The sequence below is a fragment of the Octopus bimaculoides genome, chromosome 9 (assembly GCF_001194135.2).
Source record: "Octopus bimaculoides isolate UCB-OBI-ISO-001 chromosome 9, ASM119413v2, whole genome shotgun sequence".
Classification (NCBI taxonomy): domain Eukaryota; kingdom Metazoa; phylum Mollusca; class Cephalopoda; order Octopoda; family Octopodidae; genus Octopus; species Octopus bimaculoides.
In genome coordinates, this window is record NC_068989.1 from 1,922,855 (window position 1) to 1,949,051 (window position 26,197).

The 26,197-nt window shown below is 35.8% G+C and overlaps 1 protein-coding gene across 2 annotated transcripts in view; it reads right to left on the reverse strand.

Moving 5' to 3' along the window:
- Window positions 1-4,138: 4,138 nt before the first annotated feature.
- The window catches only part of LOC106872564 (ADP-ribosylation factor 1-like 2), a 31,533-nt gene continuing 9,474 nt past the window's right edge, over window positions 4,139-26,197 (reverse strand). The window contains exons 1-5 of one of the 2 annotated variants that reach the window (XM_014919592.2): window positions 22,737-22,890; window positions 13,887-14,054; window positions 13,679-13,789; window positions 11,570-11,694; window positions 4,139-6,219 (exon numbers count right to left, since the gene is read on the reverse strand). In XM_014919592.2, the coding sequence (XP_014775078.1) occupies window positions 6,058-6,219; window positions 11,570-11,694; window positions 13,679-13,789; window positions 13,887-14,034 (546 nt within the window). In that variant the 5' untranslated portion in view covers window positions 14,035-14,054; window positions 22,737-22,890 and the 3' untranslated portion in view covers window positions 4,139-6,057. Of the gene's footprint in view, window positions 6,220-11,569; window positions 11,695-13,678; window positions 13,790-13,886; window positions 14,055-22,736; window positions 22,891-26,197 lie in introns of those variants that run through there. The other variant, XM_014919593.2, reaches the window with a different exon arrangement.

The window sequence follows — 26,197 nt, forward strand, 5'->3', positions numbered from 1 at the left end:
ATAAATATCCAGTCAGAGAAACCATGCCGAATCCAAGATTGGGAGCTCAATGTGACCTTGCAGTTCACCAGGTCACATCAAACCTTCCAACCCAAGCCAGCAGAGAAAATGGATGCTAAATGATGGTTCTTTGTGTATGTCCCATCACCTGATAACCCGTATTGGTTTGAAGCAACAGCTTTGCTGACTAAACTCAAAGTGGTTCTTATCACAAATTTCTGTCACAACGTTATACATCTGAAAAGCTGAAGAGTGAAATGAAATATCCAACACTATTACCTTTCGACCTTCTGCGGTTGAGGCAAAATTTAAATCCTGCCAAAAACGTACATAACTGTATACCATGTGACATTGTGTCTCGCATTCTGAAACCTCACAGCAGTCAGAAAACCAAATATTGTTGAATAATCAGTGGCACTATATACATTTTGGCCATTTCTCTAATACATTTTATTTTTAATTGCTTAGTCAGGAGGAAAAGCAATGGCCATGACTCTTTACAGGATATTAGAGAGAGAGAGAGACAGATAGAGAAAGATCCACAAACTGCAAACCTGGTCCAAAGATTTGCAAGCAGAAAGGTCACTGGTAAAGGCACCCAAGGGTTGTGCAATTAATTTAATTACTCATTTGGTTAATCAATAGAAGTGTCCAGTATCCAGATTCAATATACAATGTAACAATGGCAACTGATGATTATCATAATTTCATGGCACTAATGCTGTGCTGGGTTCAAAAATGAAACTAAAGACATTTCAACGACTTTTGCACAACGAGCTGTAACTAGTTGATACTCTGAATGCATAGTTTACGGTTGGAGAAAGTCAACAGACAAAGATTTATCCCAAAATGATGCAATACTTATTGGTCAAACAGAATAAATAAGATTCCCAGGAGGAAAAGCAAAAGTAGTCAATTGCTTGTCTGTCAGCAATTGAAAATTTACATAAGCAATTAGCATCTCTTGAGCATTTCTTTAAAAAAAAAATAATAGCTGATAGCTACAGCCCAATGGTGAGTTAACTTGAGGTAATATAGGATATAAAAATACAGCCGGCTCAGCAGGGACCCAGTTGTGGAGGTGCTTGCTTGCATAGCAAATTCAGTGATACTGGTGCTACAGCATAATCAACTGCCACAAAGGCAGAGGTAAATTAAGAACTATAGAGGCATCAAATTGATTAGGAAGAAAGTATTTTTTTAGATAAGAAGCAGTTTGAAGTTTTGGGATAGTATTGACGCACTCTTCCTAGTGAGAGAACCTCTAACATTTGTTGATATGGAGAAGGCCTTTGACAGGGTACCCCAGCTTGTAGTTGAGTGGACGGGAAGAAAACTACGACGAACTGGGTGGTTTGTGAGAGCAATGCAAGCTGCGTACAGAGATGCAATCAACAAAGTGAGAGGTGATAAGGGGTTAAGTGAAGATGTATATTATGCAGGGAGGCACGTACAATGTCCACTTCTCAGCCATTCTTCTGTTATAGTCCACCAAAGTTTAAGACCAGCTGTTCAAGAGGACTATATACTAATGACCGAGTACTTATAGCAGAGTCTACGGAAGAATTAGAGGAGAAATTCCAGGCACAGAAACAAAAGACTAAAGTTTTAGTAGGTAGACAAGAAGACAGGACTGCACTGCCATCAAGGAAATGGAGGCTTAATACAGTGGTAAAAATTCCATATTTGTACATTGATTGTGATCTTTGATGGTAGGATCACAGGTAGGCTAACAAGCTTTGTAGGTGGTGGCATATGCACAGGAGTAATAATTAGCAGTCAGACATATAATCATCACCATTTTATTTCTGTTTTCCAATGCTTGGCTTGTGAACCTATACAGAAGCAGAGAGTTTCTACTACCAGGGTGAATTAAAGCAGTGAAAAAGGACGCTCTGAAAATATAATTGCCAGAATAAGAACAGCTTAGGAAAGTTCAGGGAGTTACCTCTGCCAAACAGGGGATTTCCTTGTCAAACAAAAAGCAGAGTGCACAATGCTTGTGTACAAACTGTAATGCTGCATGGTAGTGAGAGAGATGGGAACAGGATGCAGTGAGTGTGTTAAAGCTTGGAAGAAATAGAGCGTGCTCCTGCTGGATGTAACATGTAGGAATATGAACAGTGAGGTAAAGATGAACCAAGAGGAATCAGATGTAGCATAGAAGAGGGAGATGAGTAAAACTATTAGAACATGTAATGCATAGGGATGAGAACTGAGTAAAAGAGCCAGCAGATCCATGTGGGAAGAAAGTGTGAGCCTGGGTAAAACGAGCGAAAAAGCTGATCTCAGGGTGCTGAAGTAGTTTGAGAAAAGTAAGCAATAATTGGTGGGATGCTGTGGAGAATACTCACCTGACCCATGCAAACATAGGTAAGTTGATGTAGAAATGAGCTTATCCAAGCAATTACACAAAACCACCCAATATCAGTGTTTAGAATTGAAATTGGATTATAAAATGCAGATTAGAGTGGATCTGGTCATCAAAACCAACTAGTAAAAGCTATGGATACGCTTCAGTGAAACCTGCTACTCAACTGACAAGGCCAGTAGTGACACAGTGTGTGAATGTGTGTGGTAATACTGATTATGAATATCAAGAATACAGGTAAGGGGAAATATCTCAGGGGAACACTCTGCATACGAAATACAAATACAGTGGGGTCTCCCATAATATAGAGTTGATAAACTAATAAACTGAATCTACAGTCACTTCAAGAGAATTAAATATTCAAAATTTATCTTAGCTATTTTCGTTCCTGAATCACAAAATTTTTAGACAATTAAGGAACACCACAGTTTTGCTGAAATAATTAATACAAGCTGAAGGAATATTTCAAGATTCTTGTTACAAATAGAGCAGTGAATGAATTAAGTGAAGTATTCATACAGTTGGCAACAAAATGCGTTGTTGAATTAGAATACAAATCATTTGTTACACCGGCACAAATAGCATTGTGCAATAGTTTGTCAAGTAATAAAAAGAAATGAAAAGGTCTTTGAGCAGTATTTGGTTGAATTCTTTAGTAAGGAAAGTGAAAAGCTGTTTTCTGAAGATGATGGATATGAATTTTTATTAAAATGAATCATCTTCAGATAACACAAGGAAAAACTGTTCTTTAATGATCTCAGAAAAACTAGCTATACAATGTGAATACTTTCCTAATTAGAAGTGAGTGAAATGGCCAAAATGATTAAAGTAACAATTAGCAGCTTAAGGGACAAGAATGAATAATTCATTTGAGTCAATATAATAGAAAGCCTTATTCTACAGATCAGGAGTGTCTAGCTCCTGGTTTCTAGGATATTTGGAATAAAACAGTATCCTAACCATTGGGTGATTAATCTCAATGCCACGTAGAAAGCCATTCCACAAATTTTGGTAAATTTCATAGAACATATCAGATTTCTGTAAGCTAAATACATCTTGTAAGTTTACAAATTCTAAAATAAGCTATAGGACTTGCCATGAAAATGACAGAGGCAAATCTTTTCTTTCCCAAAGTTTTTTCTCAAGCTACCTTAAAGCCTATTAGCTTAGGTAAATTGTTTGCAAAACAAATTTTCATTGGTGCTTTTTAAATATTATGTATGAAAATATCTCCACCATTTTAGGATAATTTACAATATCTTAAATGAAATAAAATATCAGTTTTTCACAAAACAGCAATGGCAGCAAATTAAATTATTGTTAATTAAGAAGAAGGAGAAAGTGGTGTAAGGCAGATAAAACATTAAAAGAAGACAATGGCAGCATGCAGTAGATCTTAATCTGTTCAATCATCAATAGCTCCAAGCAAGATTTACAAATCGTTTCCAATAGCAACAGTGGATAAATGGTGAAGACATATCCTACAGTTGTTTAATTACATCATTTGACCATTTTCTATGCTAAGTAATCTAAAATTAAAATTAAGCCAAAACTGGTTGCTAATTGATAAGGCTTTTCTGAAGCTAAATATGAACATTTGGAATTACATTGAACGGTAATCAGACCAAGTACTGAGAGAATTTTGTTAAAAAGGAAAAAAAAAAGAAAAAAAGAAAAAGAAAGAAACATAGTGAAGTGTTTTTTCAAACTAATGAATGATTTCGAAATCTTGTCATGAAAAGCAAGAGAGTAAATTCAAAGAGAAAATTAGCAATGAAAAGGGGAGTTCAAATATTTATTAGATCTGTATGCAGTATACATTTGAATAATCCATGCAAATGACATGCAAGAATTACTGGCTATTAGGAGTGGTGGTCAGTCATTTCAAAATAACTGCACTTGCAGACTTTCAGCCAACTCAAATTTATCGTTTAAGTGATTCCAGAGGAACAAAAAAACGGTGTTATTGCATGAAGTTGAGCAACAAGCCCACCTTGGTAGGTTGTTATCACATCACAGAAATAGGAAAAATAGATTGGGAAGGGTATTGTCAAGTTCAACATAAGATTTGCAATGGATATAATATATATTATTTATTGGTTGCAACTAATTTCATGCTAACTACGAATCAGTAGAAAATGTATTAACATGCAGTGGTGGAAATGTGGGAGGAGGAGGAACACAACTAACATTAGAGAAAATAAAATTAAAATAAAAACAACAACTAAAATAAAATTCTGCATACAATTTAAAGCTGACTTATAAATATGCAAGAACTCCTCAATAAATGTTTCCAAATATTTTTTCAATTTTTTTTCTTTTTAAATTTCCAAATAACAGATGAGTCTATCCCTGCAATTTTCTGATGATACCTACAACCAGATACCCCCTCATATAATGCCAATTATATAGAGAATATCTATATAATTATCACTCTTATTTCTCACATTCTATAGCTGAAGATTATGTATTCAGGCAATGAGATTAGTCATAGCACAATGGAAATAGGAATAAGTAAACAAATTTAGATGCCTCTTATGGCAATTTTTAAATAAAGATAAATAAAGGTAGCTCAATTTTTGCAAAAAGTAAAGAAAAAAAAAAAAGAAATTTTATGAAGCAAAGTTAACCTGGAATGTAATTCTAATGCCATGCCTAAAAATCACAAACAAAAAAAAATTGAACAAAAGTTTAAGAAGCAATCCCCACCCCCACAGCTAATTATGCAAATGCGGCAGTAAATACCCCAGGGATAAGTGATGAGTTCATTAGTACCAAAGTGGAAATAGTCTTTGAAGAATGCATTAGTTGTCAGAAATAGGGGAAGGGGCATGGAATGTCTAACTTGGTTCAGAAAAAAATGGTGTATGTTTGAGAGAGAAAAAAAAAACAAAAACATTATATAAGCACACTTTAGATTTAAAAGTTTACAGCCAACAGTTAAAAAAAAAGAAAGAAAGAAGATGCCATGAGAGGCCGACTGACCAATACCAAGCTGTTAAGTTTTGCTGATTCAATATTTTTTTTTTTCAATAGTTCTGCTTTATTTCTCTGGGAAAAAAAAAATGATTCTCCACCCTCTATGATTACTAGAATGTCCACATCATTAATTCCAAGCAACTTGAAGGAGGAGACAAAAATTTACAGAAAAAAAAATAATAATAAAGTAAATTAATTAAACTTTAACAGAAAAAGGTTCTGTTATGAACGGAAAAAAAAAAAAAAACAAAAAAAAAAGCTGATGGAGCTGATGGCATTTCAATTTTTTCAATTTTTTTTTTCAAATTTTTTTTTTTTTTTATTTAATTTTCTACCTATTTGCAGCAGTGGTGATGGTGGTAATTTAAAAGAAACAGTCACCATCTTTACTACCATGGCAGAGTGCCATCACCACTGCTGCTGCCGAGAAGAACATTCTGAGTAACCCCTATTAATAGTCTATAGCTGAATACTTTGACCATAAAGAACTATAAATTTATCTTACATTGTGTAAGGGCCAGTTTCCCAACAGGCGAGCGAGAGAAAGAACTGAAACCCTGACACTGAATTTGAATAACAAATGAACACGGACTGTACAGACAATGTGAAACTGAGGGAATGAGCAAAAGTGATCGCATACTGACAGGCAGCAGTCAGCCCGCAGACAGCCACTTTTGGAATTCATACAAACATTTCCTCCTTGGAACTTATTTCCCACTTTTCAATTGATTTGACAACCAATCAAGTCCTTCATACAATCCATCTCCACTTGTTGCACACGTTGCTTGGATATACCAGGATCTATTAGTCAGGCCATGCAATTGCAACTTGTCAGTCACTTCTGCAGCATTCATAGCATTTGGTAAATCCTATTGAAATAAAAATGGGAAACATTAGAAAACCATTAAACAACCACAAAAAAAAAAAAAAAAAAAAAAAAAAAAAAAAGAGGGAAGGCAATTCAAACAAGGTCAGACAAATATATTCAATTTTACTCTTCTTCCCCATCAAATTTTTATGCTTAGGAGGAAGAACTTTTGCAAAAGTGCACTGAAGAAGCATTTTCAGTGTTTGTTCAGAGGTAGACTAATTTCTTAGCAAGAGACATTAACTGTATCAAAGTCTCAGCTCTTAATCAGGCAGTCAACTTACTCTTCTTTTTTAAACCTTATAATCAAACCCTGTAACCACTTTTCTAAGCCCAAATCCTGCCAATATAATAAATGTGTTTACAGTAGAGTTGGATGGTCTTCATTTCAATTCCGTTATGCCTTAAATGCAGAATACAGGTCAAGTATGGCTGCAAATATTATTATTCTAAAAAGTCCTAAAGTATCAGGAATTCTTCTATGCATGTAAACAATTCACTTTAAAATACTTCAGTTAATAAGAATAAATAAAAATAAAATAAAATAAATCTAAGCCTGATTATGAATTTTAGTTAGAATATTTTGTCCAAATAATTGTTGGGTGCAATATTGAAGACTTGCATGAGAAATTAATAAATACTTTCTGAGCAAATTTTTCTTTTCTGTTCTATATTTAAGAGATGAGGAATTATGCACATTTGACATATTTGTCATCTCGTCTGATGTACCTTCCAGCCCTCATCAGGTGTCTTGGGGAAATTTCGAACCTGGGTTCTCATTACTATTTTTCGATGTTATTATTATTATTATTCAGGTCACTGCTTGGAATCGAACTCGGAATCTTGGGGTTAGTAGTCTGTGCTCTTAACCACTATGCCCACAGGCACATGGCATAGTGGTCAAGAGTGCGGGCTACTAACCCCAAGATTCTGAGTTTGATTCCAAGCAGTGATGATGATGATGATGATAATAATATAAAAAAATACCTTAGGAATGAGAACCCAGGTTCGAAATTTCCCCAAGACACCTGATGAGGGCTGGAGGGTGTATCAGCCAAAACGTTGTACTAGAAAGGAAGCTATGTTCTCATAACAACTAAAAGCACAAAAGATGTGATGAGAGGGATGTGTGCAAATGGAATGAGGGACAGGAGTACTCAATACGGTAAGTATGAGTATTCAAGGCAACAAGACTGAGGTGTCAGAAGTCAACATGACCCAAGAGATAGAGTGATGATGGATGCCCAAGATGTTATCATCATCATCCTTTAATGTCCGTTTTCCATGCTGGCATGGGTTGGATGGTTTGACTGAGCACTGGCAAGTCAGAAGGCTGCACCAGACTCCAATCAATCTGGCAAAGTTTCTACAGCTGGATGCCCTACCTAACGCCAACCACTCCGAGAGTGTAGAGGGTGTTTTTTACATGCCACCTGCATGAGGGCCAGTCAGGCGGTACTGACATCAACCAAGCTTGAATGGTGCTTTTTATGTGTGACCGGCATGGGACCAGTCAGGCAGCAGTGGCATTGACCACGTTAGTATGGTGTATTTTACATGCCACCAGCACGGGAGCCAGTCCAGTGGGACTGGTATCAACCATGCTCAAATGGTGCTTTTCATGAACCACTGGTAAAAGGGTGCCAGTCAGGCAGTACTGGCATCGGCCATGACAATGATTTTACTTGACTCAGCAGGTCTTTCCAAGCACAGTATATTGCCCTATGATAGAAGGGTACCCTTAAATGGGTGAAAAGGAATATGAGAATGCTAGCAGACAGTGTGACAGGAGGGGAAGGGGAAGTGGATATAAATGGTCGAGAGCAGTTTGGTGGTGAGAGTCAGAATAGGCACAGTGGAATTCTGACTGGAAGCAATGTGTTGTGAGCAGAACAGGTCTCCTATACTCAGTCACATTGGGGGCACAGCACACTGAGAAAGGGAAGGAGTGTTTCAAAGATGATCAAAAGAATATAATGTATGCGAAACAGAAGATGAGTAACAAAGGTGGGAGGCAAGAATGTGCAAAATGTGGCAAAGAGGAGAGAGAGAGAGAGAGAGAGAGAGAGAGAGAGAGTTACTGCCAGGAAATGAGAGATCCGCTGTGTATGTGATCTTGTATTTGTCACCATGAAACAAGCGGTGTTGTTTCCAATCTTCTATGAAAAAATGTCCTGTCAAGGGGTTCCAACTCATGCCAGCATGGAAGATGGACATTAAAAGGATGAAGTGAGAGTATCAAACCATAGAAAATAAACCTCACAGAATTCCAACTGACCCATGCAAGCAAAGAAAATGGAAGTTAAACTATTTTAAGTAATGTATATTTTATATACATATACACACATTTATTTATATATATACATTATAAATGTAAAATCCAAGTGTAGGAAGAAAGTTAGCTTCAAGCAATCCATAGTAAATATATATAAAAATAACACCTTTCATGGACAATAGTGGTTTATTGAGAGGGAAGGTTGTGGATTCTTTTTTCGTGTCGAAGGACAATAAATTGAAAAAGGTTATTTTTATATTTCACTGTAGGTGACCAGGGTTGCCTGGTGTGTGAATAAGAATACAAGAGTTACGGAATGGAGTAGGAAAGATCTGGGCTTCATAGGTTTCAGAGTGAGAGAAACCTCTCAGAAGTGGTAAATATCCAGGTGAGGTGTATACTGCAGGCTACTCTTCCGGCCAAGGACATCTCGATTAAATGAAAGTTTACATTGTCGCAAGGAGGTACATGTTAATGCATGGAAGATTCAATCAGAATGTGTGTGTGTGTGTGTGTGTGTGTGTGTATATATATATATTCACACACACACTTTAATTATATATATATATATATATATATACACACACACATAAATACATACAAACACACACACATGAAATATACTGTACATCATTATACGGTTTATATAGTGCATATATTGATTGCTGAAATATTGACTGAACTGTCACAGCTGTACTGTTTTTTTTTTGTATTTCATTTTAAAGTGGGTTAGGGACAGGCAAGGAAAATTTTAAGTGAAAAATAATGCTTCTCCCTTTTATAGATATCAATTCAATAAATTTATGCAGAATTACCATTCTGATTCAATATATTGGTCGATAACCAAATGATTTTAGAGGCAAAGCTAGTAATTTTATATATATATATATATATATAGCGACAAGGGCCCATCAGCTATAGAAAAGGTGTGAAAAATGGAATGTATAATGAGTTGTAACTTCTAACCCCTCTACCAGGGTAGTTAACTTAAAATAAAAAACATTTGATACACGATGATCCATTCAACCCATGGCAGCAACGAAAAATGAATGCAGAATGACACATTGCATTTTATACACAATAATTCATCATATTTCAATGTCCACTTTCCACGATAATATAGACTGAATAGTGTGACTGAAAGTGGCAAACTGCAAGCTCCAAGGTCATCTTTGGCATGGGTTCTACGACTGGATGCTTCTTTTCATGCTACCAATACTACTGATGTAGCCATGTAACTTACAAGAGTGAAGAGAGGAGAAACAAAGGGGAAAAAAGCTATCGCTAATAAGAAGAGGGTTTGGGAGGAAGAGAAGGTGACAATGGGCGGCTTTATGCCAGTGTTGAAAGGGAAAAAATCACAGGTGTCTTGCTGTAGAGGAGGAAGGCAGTGATGGAGTGCTAGAGCAAACTCTCAAGGTCCAAGAAGGTGAACCTAAGAGAGGAAACAGAGTGGGTCATAAGAGTGTGAGGAAGAGGTAACCAGGTGGAGGAAGGGATTAATGCAGTGAGTGATGAAATAGGGTGGGGGCTGCAGATGGGCAGTACTAGAGGTGACAGATACAGGGGTGGCTCAGGGATGGAGAATAGAACAGAAAGTAGTGGAATGATGTGCAAAGTGTAGGAGCAGTGGAGAGGGAAATATAGAGGTACATAAGGGGCTAGTGTATGTGGGGTATGATGGTAGACACAGAGGGCTTTGAGATTTTATGACCTTTACAATGCTCAAAAGTTCTTCCTCAAATTCAGCACTTGAAGTCACAAGCTTTATCAAGAGGCCCATCACTTTGCTTAGCGTAATCAAAGTGATATATGCCCTCCAACCCATTCGGTGTATAACAGAATTGGTCTTGTCAATAAGGACTTTTAAATATTCCTTCTTAGATGGTATGAGTATATCCTTCAAAGATACGTTGACGAATAGTTTCTCCATTATGAAGGTAATCCGTAGTAAGCACAAGAAAGTATGTGTGGAGTCAAAATAAAGGAAAATAGGGATTAAATAAATCCAGGCAAGACACTCTTTAAGCACTCTGTGCAAATAGAACTTGCTTGATATTATGGTATTCCATACAGGGTGTTATTCATTTCTTGTGTCAAGTACTATTTGTAGATCCAAAGTTGACCACCAATTAGAATCAATCATTTATTTTGCTTTCATGCGTTTCAAATAGTTTAACATAAAGCAATCACTGCACATTGCAATTTGCATATTTAATCAATCCTTCAGCCAATCGATTTATTAGCCAGAACTAACAGAGCTGCTGACCACTAAACAGACCTATTTATTATGCATAAATATTTTCAATCCTAATTCATTCTGGGTTGTATACTTGATGTGCAGAAGTTCAGATGGCTGGAGCCAGAAACAAAAACTAAGTCATGTAATTCAACCAATCTTATATCACTTGCTATGTTTCAGGGCCTAAGCCAAGTGAGTAGTAACTACACTTGTGGAAGTGCTGGCCTTAACCCTTTCATGACCAACCCAGCTGAAACTGGCTCTGAGTACAAATGTCTTGTTTTCATAAGTTTTGAATTAAAATCTTCCACCAGACCTTAGTCACAATTTATGTTCCTACCACTTGCTTAATTGTAACTAAGTCATTTTACTAAATTCTTTGTTATATTTAAAGTAACTGAAAGAAACATAGAGCATCTCAAAATCACTACAATAACGAAAAGGTTAAACTTGCATTATGCATGGGAAATACCACTTCATTATCAAAGGCCCCAGTCATGGCTAAGTGAGCAAACCTGCATTTTCCTCTCAAGAGCCTCAATCACCTTTTGGAATAGAAGAACTTCATCACCACCATCTCATCTTTCCTCACAAACTTCTCTTCTGACTTTCATTTTCTATCTCTGACTGGGGGGGGGGTGCATACACAACATACCAATCAAATACTAAAGTTGATAAGAGACTTAACCAATTCTTTTCCACAAGCTATCTGCACACCACTAGATTCTAAAGCATGTGATGCAGTTCAAACACGTCTTTGGGGATTCAAGCAATTTATCAAGCTATCTACAGCAAAGGGAAAATGATTCTATAAATAGTCATAATTGCATTTACCTGTTTATTAGCAAAAACAAGTACCACTGCATCCCTCAGCTCATCCTCATTAAGCATCCGGTTTAATTCTTCACAGGCCTCTTGAATTCTTTCTCTATCATTGCTATCCACAACAAAAATTAACCCTGGAAACAATTCACATATAATTCCATTACACAGAAATTTTTTAATGTTTTAATTAAAAAACAAAAACAAAAACACTGAAATTCTTGACAAGATGTAACCCCATTCAGCAAGTCAAATGCTCTTTCTAACATAAAGGCTTGGTAACGATCACAAGAACAGACGTCATTTTCACTGATTTCTTTAAATACAAGAAAGGACATGCTAAAATGGCAAAATAATCAAGAGTTTAAAATAACTTCAAAGGCAGAGGTTCTTCAGTTGTTCCCAAAGCACCACAATACATTACATACATAGCAACAAAAAAAAAAATGGAAGAATTAATAAAGTCAGAGTAAACCTACATTTTAGAAGTCAACTCCTGTCAAATGTAACGGCTAAAAAATTAAAACTAATGAACATTTCAAGTTATTTTTAGAACTAGGTTTTCAACTAACTGTGAAATAACCATCCTCAAGTTATTTCTAATTTCCTGCAAAAAGTGTAAAAGAATAACTCAAAATACTGCAAAAGAAATTTCATTCTTAAATTATTCTTTTAAATTACATTCATCATCATCATTATTATCATTGTTGTTTAACGTCTGGTTTCCATACTGGCATGGGTTGGACGGTTTGACTGAGGACTGGCAAGACAAAGCTATACCAGGCTCCAATCTGATCTGGCAAAGTTTCTACAGCTGGATGCCTTTCCTAACACCAACCACTCCAAGAGTGTAGTGGTGCTTTTTACGTGCCACCAGCAAGAGGGCCAGTTAGGTGGCACTGGCAATGACCACATTCGAATAGTGCTTTTTATGTGCCACCAGCACGGGTGCTGGCATTCGCCATGACAATGACTTCGCTTGACTCAACATTAGGGTAAATTTTAAATATATATTAACTAAATCTACCAAATTTTTGACTTTGAAAAAGTTATCAAGAGACCCAGGAACCTCTAAAAAGTAAATACAGTGCCTATGAAATTAAAATATTTAGGTTGGTTGATATAGAAAAGCAATGTATTTATGATACATAAAATGTATTTACACCAATTTGCATCATAAATTTAAGAATTACAGGGCATTACTAACATTAGAAAGCCTATTTAAATTATTTGAAGTCTGTTATCTGTGTAAGTATTTGCTTTGTACCCTTGTCTTCATAGCATGAGATTGTTGTAAACATGTGTCACCATCATACACATGCAGTTGTTCATTTCTAATTTTCTGTGGAAAAACATGTCTGGCCATGGGATAATAATTTCCTTGCCTAGAAACAAGTGAAGGGCAGTGAGAGGAAGGGCATCCTGCCATAGGAAGTAGGCCTTAGTGAACTAATCCATGCAAGCAAGGAAACAACGTTTATTGATGACAATGGACACTGTTACATCTCAGGGCGAAAACATTGGAAATGATATCAGCAGGAATACTGAAATATCTCAAAGCATAAAACATTAAATAGTTTTCTTTTACATTTACGTAAAAAGTTGTTTGAAATTCATGGAGAAGTATTTTTAATATTTACATTCTAGTAAAGCAGCATAATGCTGGCAGAGTCATCAGAGCGCTGGGCGAAATGATTAGCAGTTTTTCACCTGTCTTTAGGTTCTCAATTCATATTCCACTAAGGTCGACTTCACTACATTTACAATTTTTTGTGATCTCTATTTTCCATGCTAGCATGGACTAGATGGCTTGAATGGAAATAGTAAGCTGTATCAGGCTCCAGTTTGATTTGGCTTGGTTTCTACAGCTGGATGCCCTTCCCAATGAATGCCAACCACTCCAAGAGTGTAGTGGGTGCCTTTTATGTATCACTGGCACTGGCCAAGAGTAATTGTGCTTTACCACCTCATCCTATGTCTTCCTGGGTCTACCTCTTCCACAGGTTCCCTCCACAGAGATTGGCACTTCTTTACAATTACAAAATCTCAAACATAACCCAAAAATTCTTACATGCTGCCCCAAAAAATTAATGCATTTGAAAACTTCATTCTTCAACTTACCTTGAGTGTTTTGGAAATAATGGCGCCATAGAGGTCGAATTTTGTCCTGTCCACCAACATCCCAAACAGTAAAACTTATATTTTTATACTCTACAGTTTCTACATTGAATCCTGCAAGAGAGAAAATTATAATTACAATGTAAATATTTATTAAAAAGTTTCCAATAGCAAGATAAAAATTAAGTATTCACTAATAACATCAACATACCAATAGTAGGTATAGTGGTAACTATCTCGCCTAATTTGAGCTTGTACAAAATTGTTGTTTTTCCAGCGGCATCAAGCCCAACCATTAGGATTCTCATTTCTTTTTTCCCAAATAAATTTTTAAACAAACTGGCAAACACATTCCCCATGATGGCAGGTTTTCTTTAACCTAAAGGGAGAGAGAGAAAGAAAGAGAATTAATCTAAAATGCCATTAATATTTTTAAATGTAGATACACAAAACATGAAAGATTATTAAATAAGCATCACCAATAAAACATTTTATACATTAACAGAGAACTACAACAATCACAACCAAGTGTATGTGGCTGTTCAATGTGCTAGAAACAACAGCCAAATTTCCCTTAAATCGTACCCTACCCAGCTTGAAAAAGAATTAACATGATTCATGCCTGAACTAAAGGCAAATTGGTCATGACTAGTGTCTTGAACCAAAGGCTGCATATGCAGAACCCATCTGAAGATAATTATTATACAGATAATTAGTGAAATGATTAAGATATAAAGTTTAACCAGAAAATGGAAATTCCATAAAACTATCTCTAGCATATTGAAATAAAATACTGAACAGGATTTTAAAAAACATGACTGGATATATTGACAAATTGAGAAACCATTTTGCAAAACCATCCATTTCCACTTTGGCAGTGGTACAATGACAAATAGCATATCAAAGATTAAAACTCCAGTGCATAGAAATAGGCTCATCAATAACTATGCATTAAGATCTATTCAATTCCAAAATGCATTATTTGTAGTGTGCGTTCAAATGATCTCAAAAGTAAGTTACACCAAATATCTGATTGTATAATTAATGACAGTGAAATTTGATAAACGACATATGGAATAAGTGTTCAAAATGCATATTAGGAATTTAAGAAAGTAAGCCAAGAGAAATTTAAGGTGAAATTATTTACAGACTGTTTGAGGGGAGATGATACACAAAGAATGGAGGCAAAACTGTGCACTAATATTTTACATTGATAGATCTAAGTAGACAAGAGTTAGAATTAAAAGAAATATTTCCTGCAATTAGCTTAGATTTATACGTTTAATTCAGCTTACTTAGGACGTGTATAAACTCGAATATTTCAATATTAAACTTGATTGAACTAAAAAACAAATTACCTATCACAACTCTGATGCTAATTATTTCACTTAAAAGTAATCAAGTGCTTTTGTTGTAACAGATTGAGATTTCAAAAGAATGTAAGTTGTTAATTCCCAAATGAACATTTTTTTTTATAGAAATGGTATTTCAAAAATACAATTTATAAACTATCAACAAGTTAAATTATTTATTCCTCAGTCACATATCAACAATGCTTCACAATAATGAATTCATAAACACAAAAATCTTAGACAAATCACCAGAAAGCTGTAAAATGTTCTGGAACTTAACTGGGGTAAGAAGGAAAATATGCATGACACATTTACAAGTGAAACTGTTTAAAAAAGAAAGCAAGAAAAACGAAAATCACAACAGGAAATACTTGACTTATTTAATTGTCTAACACAGCTTACGGTTCCTATTTAAAACTCTGGTGCTCTCAGGTTCTGTAACGTATGTGTGTGTGTGTGTGTGTGTGTGTGTGTGTGAAGGAAGGAGACCTGAAACCCAAATACTTTAACTTGGAAAACGAAAATAGTTCAAATTCTCAGTTTTGCTGCAATTTAAATCCAATCTTGTATTTTTGGAAAAAAATTGTCTGACCAGGGAAGAAAAATAGAATAATGCATTTCTATAAAGGTATTTCTAATTCCATATTCTATGCTCACATATGTCAAATATTAAATAGCTGCAAGTTGTGGTCTCTAAACTAGTTTGTAATAAAATAGGTAACTCAAAAAAGATGACACTTTACATTTTGATAGACTTGTACACTTTCATATCCTAAACTTACTTTCAAACTAATATTTCTTAAAACTACAAAACCTTTCATTTTGTTTATAAGTAGAGTAATAACAAGAGATACACAGACTTTTATTCAATACATAATGTGATACTGTGATATTTCACTCTTCATTAAAATAAAAAAAACACAAAAACCAATTGAGACTAAAATTAGCAAAGTTAACAGTGATAGCCTAAAATAAGATTTTATGGAAATGTAATGGGCAATAAAAAAAAAACTCAGTGGAATAATCACATAATCATTGAAGAATACTGCCTCTGCATGGAACAATGATAACCAAAAGTGTTATAAGAAATTGAATCAACAACTGGTCAGTCTGATTCCATAAGACTAAGCATTTCACTGAAAATGTTGGCTATTGTGACAAAAATTCTACCATTCCATTACTTATCTGAATATAAGCAAACATTCCAGTAGTTTAGCTTCTACTAAAGGATTACTTTTGCAAGTGTTTTTAGGACATGGCCAAGAGAAACGTCACTAGGGAACAGCATCTAAAAGAAAGGATAATGAAGAGCGTCAATGGCAGCAGTTCTGGGAGTAGGGAGTAAATTCAATGAAGCACTCCAAAATAAGGAGTTTCCAACAAGATTTTAGAAAATTCTAGGACTTTAAGCCAACAATACTGACTTCCTTCATGTCTGCTTCTCCCACTGCCACTTTCCTTGGTGATTTTGCTTTTCAAAATTCCATGTTTTAGAAAATTTGGCAATTCTATAAAAACAATTTGAGCTCTATCACTGAATAATATCAAGAATTCCAAATAGAGAAAATTGCTAAGACACAGTTTTGAGAGATAACCAGAATGGCCATTACAAGATGTTGAATCATAGGATTATGGAAATTTAGGCTTTAGTTTGAAGCATACTTGGCAATCGGAGATTTTGTGGAAATCTGTATTAGAAGACAAGACTTTTTTGCCTTTACATAATACAACAATCTTATAAGACATGTGCAACAATTTGTCATTAAAACATTAAAAGTGTTAATTTAATCAACGCATTTAACCATTTAGCATTCAGATTATTGTCATATGTGATGCTTATTTGTTATTTTGAATTAATCGTGCATTTCCTCATAGCATTGAGATTTCAAATGATGTGATTGTTTATTTTCAGAACGACTTTGTAAGGGAGAGGTGAGAGGCTGAATTTAACCAGTTCAAACAGAACAGAACAGACTATTCAGGCCTGATATGGCTGATTAAGACATCGACAAACATGGTGTTTTCTACATCAGTAGAAAATGTCAAACCTATATGAAGTTCATCCCTCACCCCAGTAAAATGTTTTGACATTATTTTGTATTTATGAATTCTATTAACCCTTCAGCATTCAAATTATTGTCAAATGTAATCCTTATTTATTCACATTGTTTTGAATTAATTACCTTATAGCTTCAAGATTTTGATGTGATGGTTTATTTTTAAAAGGACATTGCAGGATAGATGTGAGGGGCTGGATTGGATCCATCTGAACATAAAATAAGTAGTATATTTGGGGCTGATGTGGCCAGTTGAAATGCTAAAGGGTTAAACAGGGTTTGATTTGCAAAGAGAGAAAATTGTCTCCCTACGAGGTAGTGTTGCCATTTATGTAAGCAACCAACAACTTCAGCCACATCTTTCTCAAATAGGATACAAGTCACTTTTAAAAGCATTTGCTTTTGTTTTGAAAGCAGTTGTAGCTTCTTGAGAAATGGGAAACCTGGTAAATTTTGTTAGGAGTCATTAAAAAAAGAAAAAAAAATTTTTTTTTAGTCAGGAGGAAAGGCCCAAAGCACCAGGTTTTAGTGGTGTTAAGCCAGGCAATGGATTAAGCACACAAATAGCTGGAACGAATCTGATCTGGCATTTTTACAGTTCAACTAATCCACCACCCAAAACAGAGATGAAACAAATCCCACAAGGCAGTCCATCCAATGCTACAACTATTCGGTCAATTTACCATCTAAAGAGCTGCTATCCATTTGTTGTAACTAGCAGTCCAGTGAATTTTTTTTTTTTTTTTACAAAAGGCAACCTATCAGGCTCAGCTATTTTGTAGTCTCAAATGCAATAACTAAGATTGAGGCTTGTCTTACAAAAAATACATTTTTTTCTATAAAAGGAGTCAAGATGTTTTATACATATCTTTAGATAGCTGCCATTAATCCTCAGTAGAGTCACTACCTACATCAGAGGTCTCGGTATAAAATTGTTTGGGGACCCCGATCTAACCTATCTAAATATGAATATGCAGATTTCAGATTATTCTGTGGGATGACTAAAAACAATGTCAGAGCATTTGTAAGATTATCTGTCTACTGATACAGATTGTCCCAAAGCTCAAGCAGCAGCATGAAAACATTTTTTAACTGCCAGTGGAAATTGGTAACAGTCATGTTTCATATTGAGCTCACTTAAAATAACGTAGAGACAGTGTGTGTGTGTGTGTATTAAACTGTCAACGACAAACACTGGGGAAAATGCTAAGACCAGTGTGTGTGTTGACAGTGGTTGAGAGATCAATGACAGGGTATTGAAATTTTTGTTATCACATGGTGAGTCACACAATACATGAAGCTGCCTTTGATTGAATAGCTTACTTCACCTTATGATTTGTCATTTGCTTACACCTCAGCGGTGTAGCAATAAGTTTTGTGCTTGGAGTTAAAGGGGTGAAGAATGCAACAGGTGACATTTTAAGGCAAGAAAAATTTAATAACATTACAGAAGTTTGGGGGGTTATTATAGACTGAAATGCTTGAGACATGAAACTAAGATTTGCATCCCAACTTCCAAATGACACCTCTGCATATTGTTGACTAAGCTATTTCCGTACCATCACATTGTTGTCTATGAATGGCTTAGTAACTGAAGCATTTTGCTCAGCAATATCAACTTGGATAAAATTGTCCTCCATGCTTCAATAAAGAAATTGATACATGTTAGTACACTGGAGATTTGTTTCATTACCTGGATTATAATGGCATTTGATTGGTTTATTAGGTGATTTGCACACCTGAGAAAAATGGTATTTTTTCTCATACTTATAACATATGGTATGCCTTCTACTGTCATATTTACACTTACAGAAAAAAATCCTAGAAAAGTAACTGTTATAGTAACTTTCCTGTTTAGAATACTTTGTAACAACAATGATACTATTTACAAGGATATTTCAGTTATAAACTCTTGCACATTGTTTAAACTTAAGTTTTAAACTCAGGATTGAAACATGACTATTTCCAAGTTTGGTGTTTCATTCAACTCCTCTGAATATTATACCCGTTACATACATTAAATTTCTCGTGTTCTATCCCAACCAACACTCAAGATGCATTCTTAAGCCGGAGCTTAAAAGCTTGGAGAAATTTATCCTATCTGGCTAGATTACCTCAAGTTGTAGGCTGGTACTGGCTACTTACAAGTTTCACTAGTTTAATTCTGATATCCTTTAGGCAATTATTTTGATCGTCCTTATAATGATCACTGATAAATTCAAATATTTCGTGGGGAATTGTACGAGCTCCAGATAACTTACATAACTCGTGTTTGAATTCTGAGGAGGCAGACCGTTGCCGAACGAGAAGGAATTATGTTGGAGTCCCCGAAAACGATAGAATAAAAAATCCATCAGGTACACCGGAGACTTTATTGCACAAATGACGCTCACTACTCAACAGCCGGTTTTAGTAAGGGAGAGAATCCGCCCATCACGTGGTACATCAATTATTAAAGGAACGTAGAATCACAAAATAGAATAAAAAAATAAAAAAAGATGCATTATTTCGAAATTCCAGTAACAACATCTCCATTCTCAATTTTATTTCAGATTGGCGACAGCAGCAACTCTCCCGAAAGAAATTCTGATCCCTTACCCTATCAAACTGAACTATAGATATAATGCGAAGAGGAGATCGAACATACAATAAGCTAATTAACACACTTCGACACTGAACATGGAAAACCAAATCAAAATACGAAACAGCGGAGTGGAAAGAAACAGACCCCCCACCACCACCACCGCTCGGTTTTTATTTTATTTTTAACACCTTCGCTTTTAAAAGTATATCGGATTTGCGAAAATTTGTTTAAAAAGGGAGGATTACCCTACTACTAAAGCTCAACGCAACTGCTTAGCATTAAAATAATTAGGCTACCGGTGAGAAAGAGACAAAGAGGAAGGGATGTGTTTTTACCTGTCCACGTAGTCGAGACTTGCTAATGAACATGAAAGTCACTGTTACATACCTAGGAAATTAAGGTTTCGTCGAAATCAACAACGCCTAACTTGATTTGTTAAGCAACAATGCTTTCTTTCCACAATAAAATGTAATCGACATCAGTGATTATAGAAACGGCAAAATCGTCATTAAAATTATAGTAGAATTATAAAAGAGAACAGCCACACATCGAGATAGTTTGAGCCAATAATCAGGATAATCGTTAACAAACGAGCAAGACGGGCGGGGGGGATATACATATATATATATATATATGGAGTCACGTGTGTAAGGAAAGGATGTGAGTTCGATATCTCCGTTGATGTCTGTTTACGTGAGATGTGAAATTGATTAGGGATTTTCTGTTAAATACGAAACTCGGCCATGCTGTCAGGTTAAAGCTAAAAAGACACGCACACGTGACAGGAATGCGAACTATCTTCCACCGCCCCCAGATTTAAATCTTGCCGATAAAGTCGAATCCCATTGCATCATCTGTTCAAAATTAACAGGATCAGGGACTAACACAACTGGGTCAACCACAACCTTATATATAAATATATATATACATAAATATATATATATTAGATACATAGATAACACAAGTACACGAGGGATATATATATATATATATTTATATATATATATTTGGTAGTGGAGGGCGTGCACCAGTGTTAATCATTATATTGTCATTCAAGCTAGCACCACACCAAGATATTTCATGTTGAAAGACTGAAACCATTATATTATAAGAGTTTTCAGATTAATACATAAACACTTTTTACAACTAAATGAAGAAAAATCCTCTTAGCTACTTCTCGCAAAGGGGACACCAATGTAAAACGTATTCATTTATTTCGTTAATATATATATATATATATATATATATATATATATATATATACATACATGTTTTTTAAGCTAGGGTATGTGTGAGTCAATTGTAGAAACTTATGGACAGAACTGAAACGTGGTCGGTCAACTGCAAGTGTTTTTATTGAATAGTTTTAAAAAAATAAAGACATTTGTTGATTACTGAAACATCTCGAAATCCTAAAACCTGCCTTTGCATAACAAAATAAAAACCTGTCGACAATAATGCCATAAACTAGCGAAAAACTAGTGAAATAGTCACATAAAGGCTAACGTCCCTAAACAAGAGAATACGTATATTGTTGTAAATTTTGTAAGAATTATAAAGGAATCTAAATTAAAAGCATACAGAACTATTCGATTAAGAGCTTTCAAAACGTATGTGTCGCGTATATATATATATATATATATATATAGGAGATGTTTGTTTAGTCCATAAACGTTGTACAAGCTTGCGTAATTGAGTGTTCGATCTATGAAATTGATTGTATAATAATGCCGATATAAGTACTAACTGCTCTGATTCTAAAATGTTTAAGGGAAAAAGGGGGGACTTTTCCTGTTTTTAGGCGACAGATGAAAGGTAAGCGTGTGATTTAGATGTCGCCGTCTTTCCAAACACGCCCTTCTATCTTTAACGTCGATAACACAATATAATATAATATCTCTATATAATCACACACACACACACAGATGTCTGTAGGATTGTTATAAAGAAGCATCAGGGACGAAGTAAGCAATGAGCAACAGATAAATTTTAAAATAGTCGTGGACAAAAATGATACATTAAATTCAAAAAGGGCTTCGTGGAAGAAACAGCAACAAAACTGGTGGTTTTCATAGAAAAATGGAGCCTCCATTTTTAAGTACGACACAAACCAGATACCTTCGAGGTGATTTCTACATCGGCAACTATAGTTTAATATACATCATGTATATGTGTATATGGTTAACAGTGAGACATGTATAAGAGTAATGGTTTAACAAGGCATGAGGAGGCAATTTCTGTCGGTTTTTTTATGGATAATATAGGAGACAAAATGATATAAACCGATGTGTATGGAGCCCACTTGATAGGGTTGGTCCTCTTAGCATTCCAGCTTGGGGAGAAACCTAAATTTAATCCTCAGATGATCAATTTACAATCGACGGTTAATATGGATTGAAGAAAAAATGCGGCCGGCATATATATGTGTATATATATACGTAAATGTTTAAAAAAACAAAAAAATAGATCAGGATGTCTTTAATAGAGACGATAATATCGTAAGTTGGCGACGACCATGGTTTCAGTGAAGACCAAAATGTCAGTGTCGAGTCGTCGTATGTAATAATAATAATAATAATAATAATACAGTTTGGATCGGGATATATTGGAGAGGAAAATAATTTCAAAGCAGCGGAAATGAAGATCAATGAAAGAGGGGTGGATTTTTTTTTTATTTTGAGTTGTAGAGTTATCATTAAAGTGTGGACGAAAAGCAAATTGTGATGGGGGATGTGACAAGATAAAGGAAATCAGATTAATAATAAATGACAATGTTGGCAACACACAGAATACTCGGGAAACACACAGATACAATAAATATATATATATGTGTGTGTGTGTATGTATGTTATATATTTATGTATCTATATATATGTATATAATAGTAGAAACGCCCTCCATTTTGTCTGGTATTAAAGTGGAAAATGATAAAAAGGCAAACTCAGGTCGAGCAATCTGAGAATATATTAAAATAAAAAGCCTCCCGTTTAAGAAACATCACTGACAACAGAATGGTTTGTGTGGAAATGGAAAAAAAAGGACTGAATAAAATAAAGTAAAAATGAAACCTTCTTAACGACGATGTGATTAAAGTGTTTTATCTGCAGCAGTTAATGTAGACGGTCCAAATGTTTGGAAGTGATTCGGTCTTTCTGCAGCACCGTACTAAGATGGCGGACAAAAAAAACGAAGAAGGAGATGGCGTTTTATATGCCACGTCAGGTTGTTACTGTTGTGTGTTTTGATTGGTTGGTTAGGACTTCGTAAGAGGTCAAACCAGGCCGCCGCCACCACCTCCACTACTACTGCCGATCCCGCCGCCGCTACCACATCCACTACTACTACTACTACTGCCGATCCCGCCGCCGCTTACACCATCACAACCACTACCGATCCCGTCGTCGTCGACCCCGCTGCCGCGAACTCACCATTCCCGGAAGAACTTAAGGAAATAATTATTTCGGGTTTCGTTCGATTTTTTTTTTAGATACGTTTTTTACTCCCCCTCATAACTTTATTTTTGCTTTTATTAATTTTTTAAAATTTGCTTTTATCGACTACGAAAACTACTCTAAAAAGTTTTCTTTATATATTGACGAATCAACGATGGTTTCTAATAAAATGTTGTGTCCTGATCGGTTTTTCAGCGCATGATCAAACGGATGTGATGACAAATATTGATCTCTCGTTCGGAGGCGACACGCAACTTCTCCCATTTTATAGAGGCGATGTATATAATATAAAGGGAGCTGTGTTGTGTCATCGACGTCTTACAGAAAGCAATCGCAAACAATGTGTTATTTAATACAATTGAACTGAACAGATTAGACCGGTGATCGATATCGGTTCGCGGATTCGGCAGCATATTATATCGAGCTTACCTTTAGATAGTATTTCTATCGGATTGCATTAGGTGTAATATTATAGAAAAGTTAATAGTCTTCGGATGGGATTTAAAATAAAGGGGACTTAAATGTGCATAATCATCACTTTTGTATCATGAACAGTGATAATGTCGAAAGAAGTACACACCCTCAATATATATACATATATATACATATAGCGTGTGTGCGCGCGCATACACACATTGTCCAAGGGGCGGCAACCTTTGGATGCCTTGCCAGATTGATAAGGTCAATGATGAATGGTAATCACCTTGAACTTATACAGGCATAGATTTTTTTTTAATGGCTCAGAAAAACAAAGGTACTTCTCACGACCCATTTTCAGGACTTACGAGTTTGGTGGACTAGAAGGAAGGAGTTATCCTGAGATTTGACACCTGGTGCAAAATACCTGCCGTAGAGGGGACTCTACTGAAGCTACCCACGGACCGTGTGGTGATATTAAACCAAATGACCGATGAAGTCTTGAGAGAAAAGGAGCGGATTTAACAGTGGCTGGAATTTAGCGAAGCTTTTAACGAAGAGACGACAGTGGAGAAAGAGAAATGGGTGCTGTAGTAGGGCCTAGGAGATGCTGGTAAAACAACTGGGATGTCACCAGAGGTGCTATTAGGAGACAGGGAAGAGAAAATAGTCAACTGTTGGTTGTAAAGTCACATCTAGGTGGTTGAGGGTTTTGTCAAGTTTGGGATTTTTACAGATGCTCATTTGTATTGAAGCTGCACCCGATCAGCTCTGTACACAGTACCCTGTTCTGTGACAACATTAGGAGATGAAGGTAACTCAACTGGGGGATTTCACATTATCAGGGAACATTGTAGAGAGAGAGAAGAAATTCCTGAACTACTGGCTGTAAAATATTTCTTTCTTTATTGCCCACAGGGGGATAAACATAGAGGGGGACAAACAAGGACAGACAGAGGGTGTTCAGTCGATTACATTGACCCCAGTGCGTAAGTGGTACTTTATTTATCGACCGCGAAAGGATGAAAGGTAAAATCGACCTCGGCGGAATTTGAACTCAGAATGTAACGGCAGCCGAAATACTGCTAAGAATTTCGCCCGGCGTGCTAACGATTCTGCCAGTTCGCCGCCCTACTGGCTGTAAAATATTGATTGAGGATTGAAGTTTAGAGGGAGGATTGAGATTTTGTGAGTCACATGAAAGGCTTATTAACGGGTTCTCATTTATGTAGAAGCAGTGCAGTCCAAGATATATAAGTAGTATTTCTATTGGAGCACACATTTACTTTACAAAGGGAATTAACAATTATGCAGTAACGAAGGGGAAAGCTTTGAGAGTCAGTTTTAAACATACATGTTTGTCATGATAAATTATCTAAGGATATGAAGTGTAGCATTGTAGTAAATCTGGCTTTTAGTAGTATTTCACACACACACACACACACATCATCATCCTCATTTAACATCCATGTTCCATGCTGGATGGTTTGGGTTGGACAGATTGACAAGAAGAACTGCATCATACTCGAGTGTCTACTTTTGAAAGGTTTCTACAGCTGGATGCCCTTCCTAATGCCAACCACTTTATAATGTGCTGGGTGCGTTTTCATGTCACTGGCACTCTCAACATCAGCATGGATCTTGCAAGTCAACAAATCCATGGAGGGAGAGATGCTGCATCCGTATGTTAGATGGTGGTTAAGGTGCGAGGGAAGAGTTGATGGCTACACACATTTAGGAGAGAGAGTGAGAATAAATTAAAGGTACGTCCAAGGAGATAGAAAGAGATGAGGAAGTCTCCAGGTGGCACCTTATGTAGCAGGAGTAGTAGTGGATGGGGGTTGCAAGAGTATAGGGCGATTTTTTTTTGGTTATTTTTGTTGATCCGGTCCCTTTATATTCTGAATCTTATATGTATTACTTTGTATTACTTTTACAGTGATACAAATAAAGTTAACCAAGTATCCCTTATATTTTCTCTTCTCCATTTTCTTTTATTAACTTTATATATATACATATCGTCGTCATGGCATTCCATCGGTTAAGACGACAAGGGTTCCAGTTGATCCAATCAACGGAACACCCTGCTTGTGAAATGAATGTGTAAGTGGTTGAGCACTCCACAGACACGTGTACCCTTAACGCAGTTCTTGGGGAGATTCAGCATGACACAGTGTGACAAGGCTGGCCCTTTTGAAATACAGGTGCAACAAAAACAGGAAGAAAGAGTGAAAGTTGTGAAAGAGTACAGCAAGGTTTGCCAGGCTCCCCTGCCAGAGCTTTATGGAGCTTTAGGTGTTTTCACTCAATAAACGCAACGCCCGGTCTGGGAATTGAAACTGTGATCCCACGACCACAAGTCGACTGCCTTAACCACTAGGCCATTGCACCTCCACACACACACACACACACACACACATATATATATATATATATATATATATGTATGTATGTATGTATGTGTGTGTGTGTGTGTGTGTGTGTGTATGTATATACATGTATATATAGTGTTTGATGTGGTGTACAGATATTGTATATTGAGAAAAAGGAGGCAGTCAGAATTTTGGAAAATTCGTTATTAGTGTTTCCATTTGTTGAACTGAATTCTTCAAGACAAAAACTAAAACCAAAAGAAAAAAAAATCATTTTTTGGTCATAAT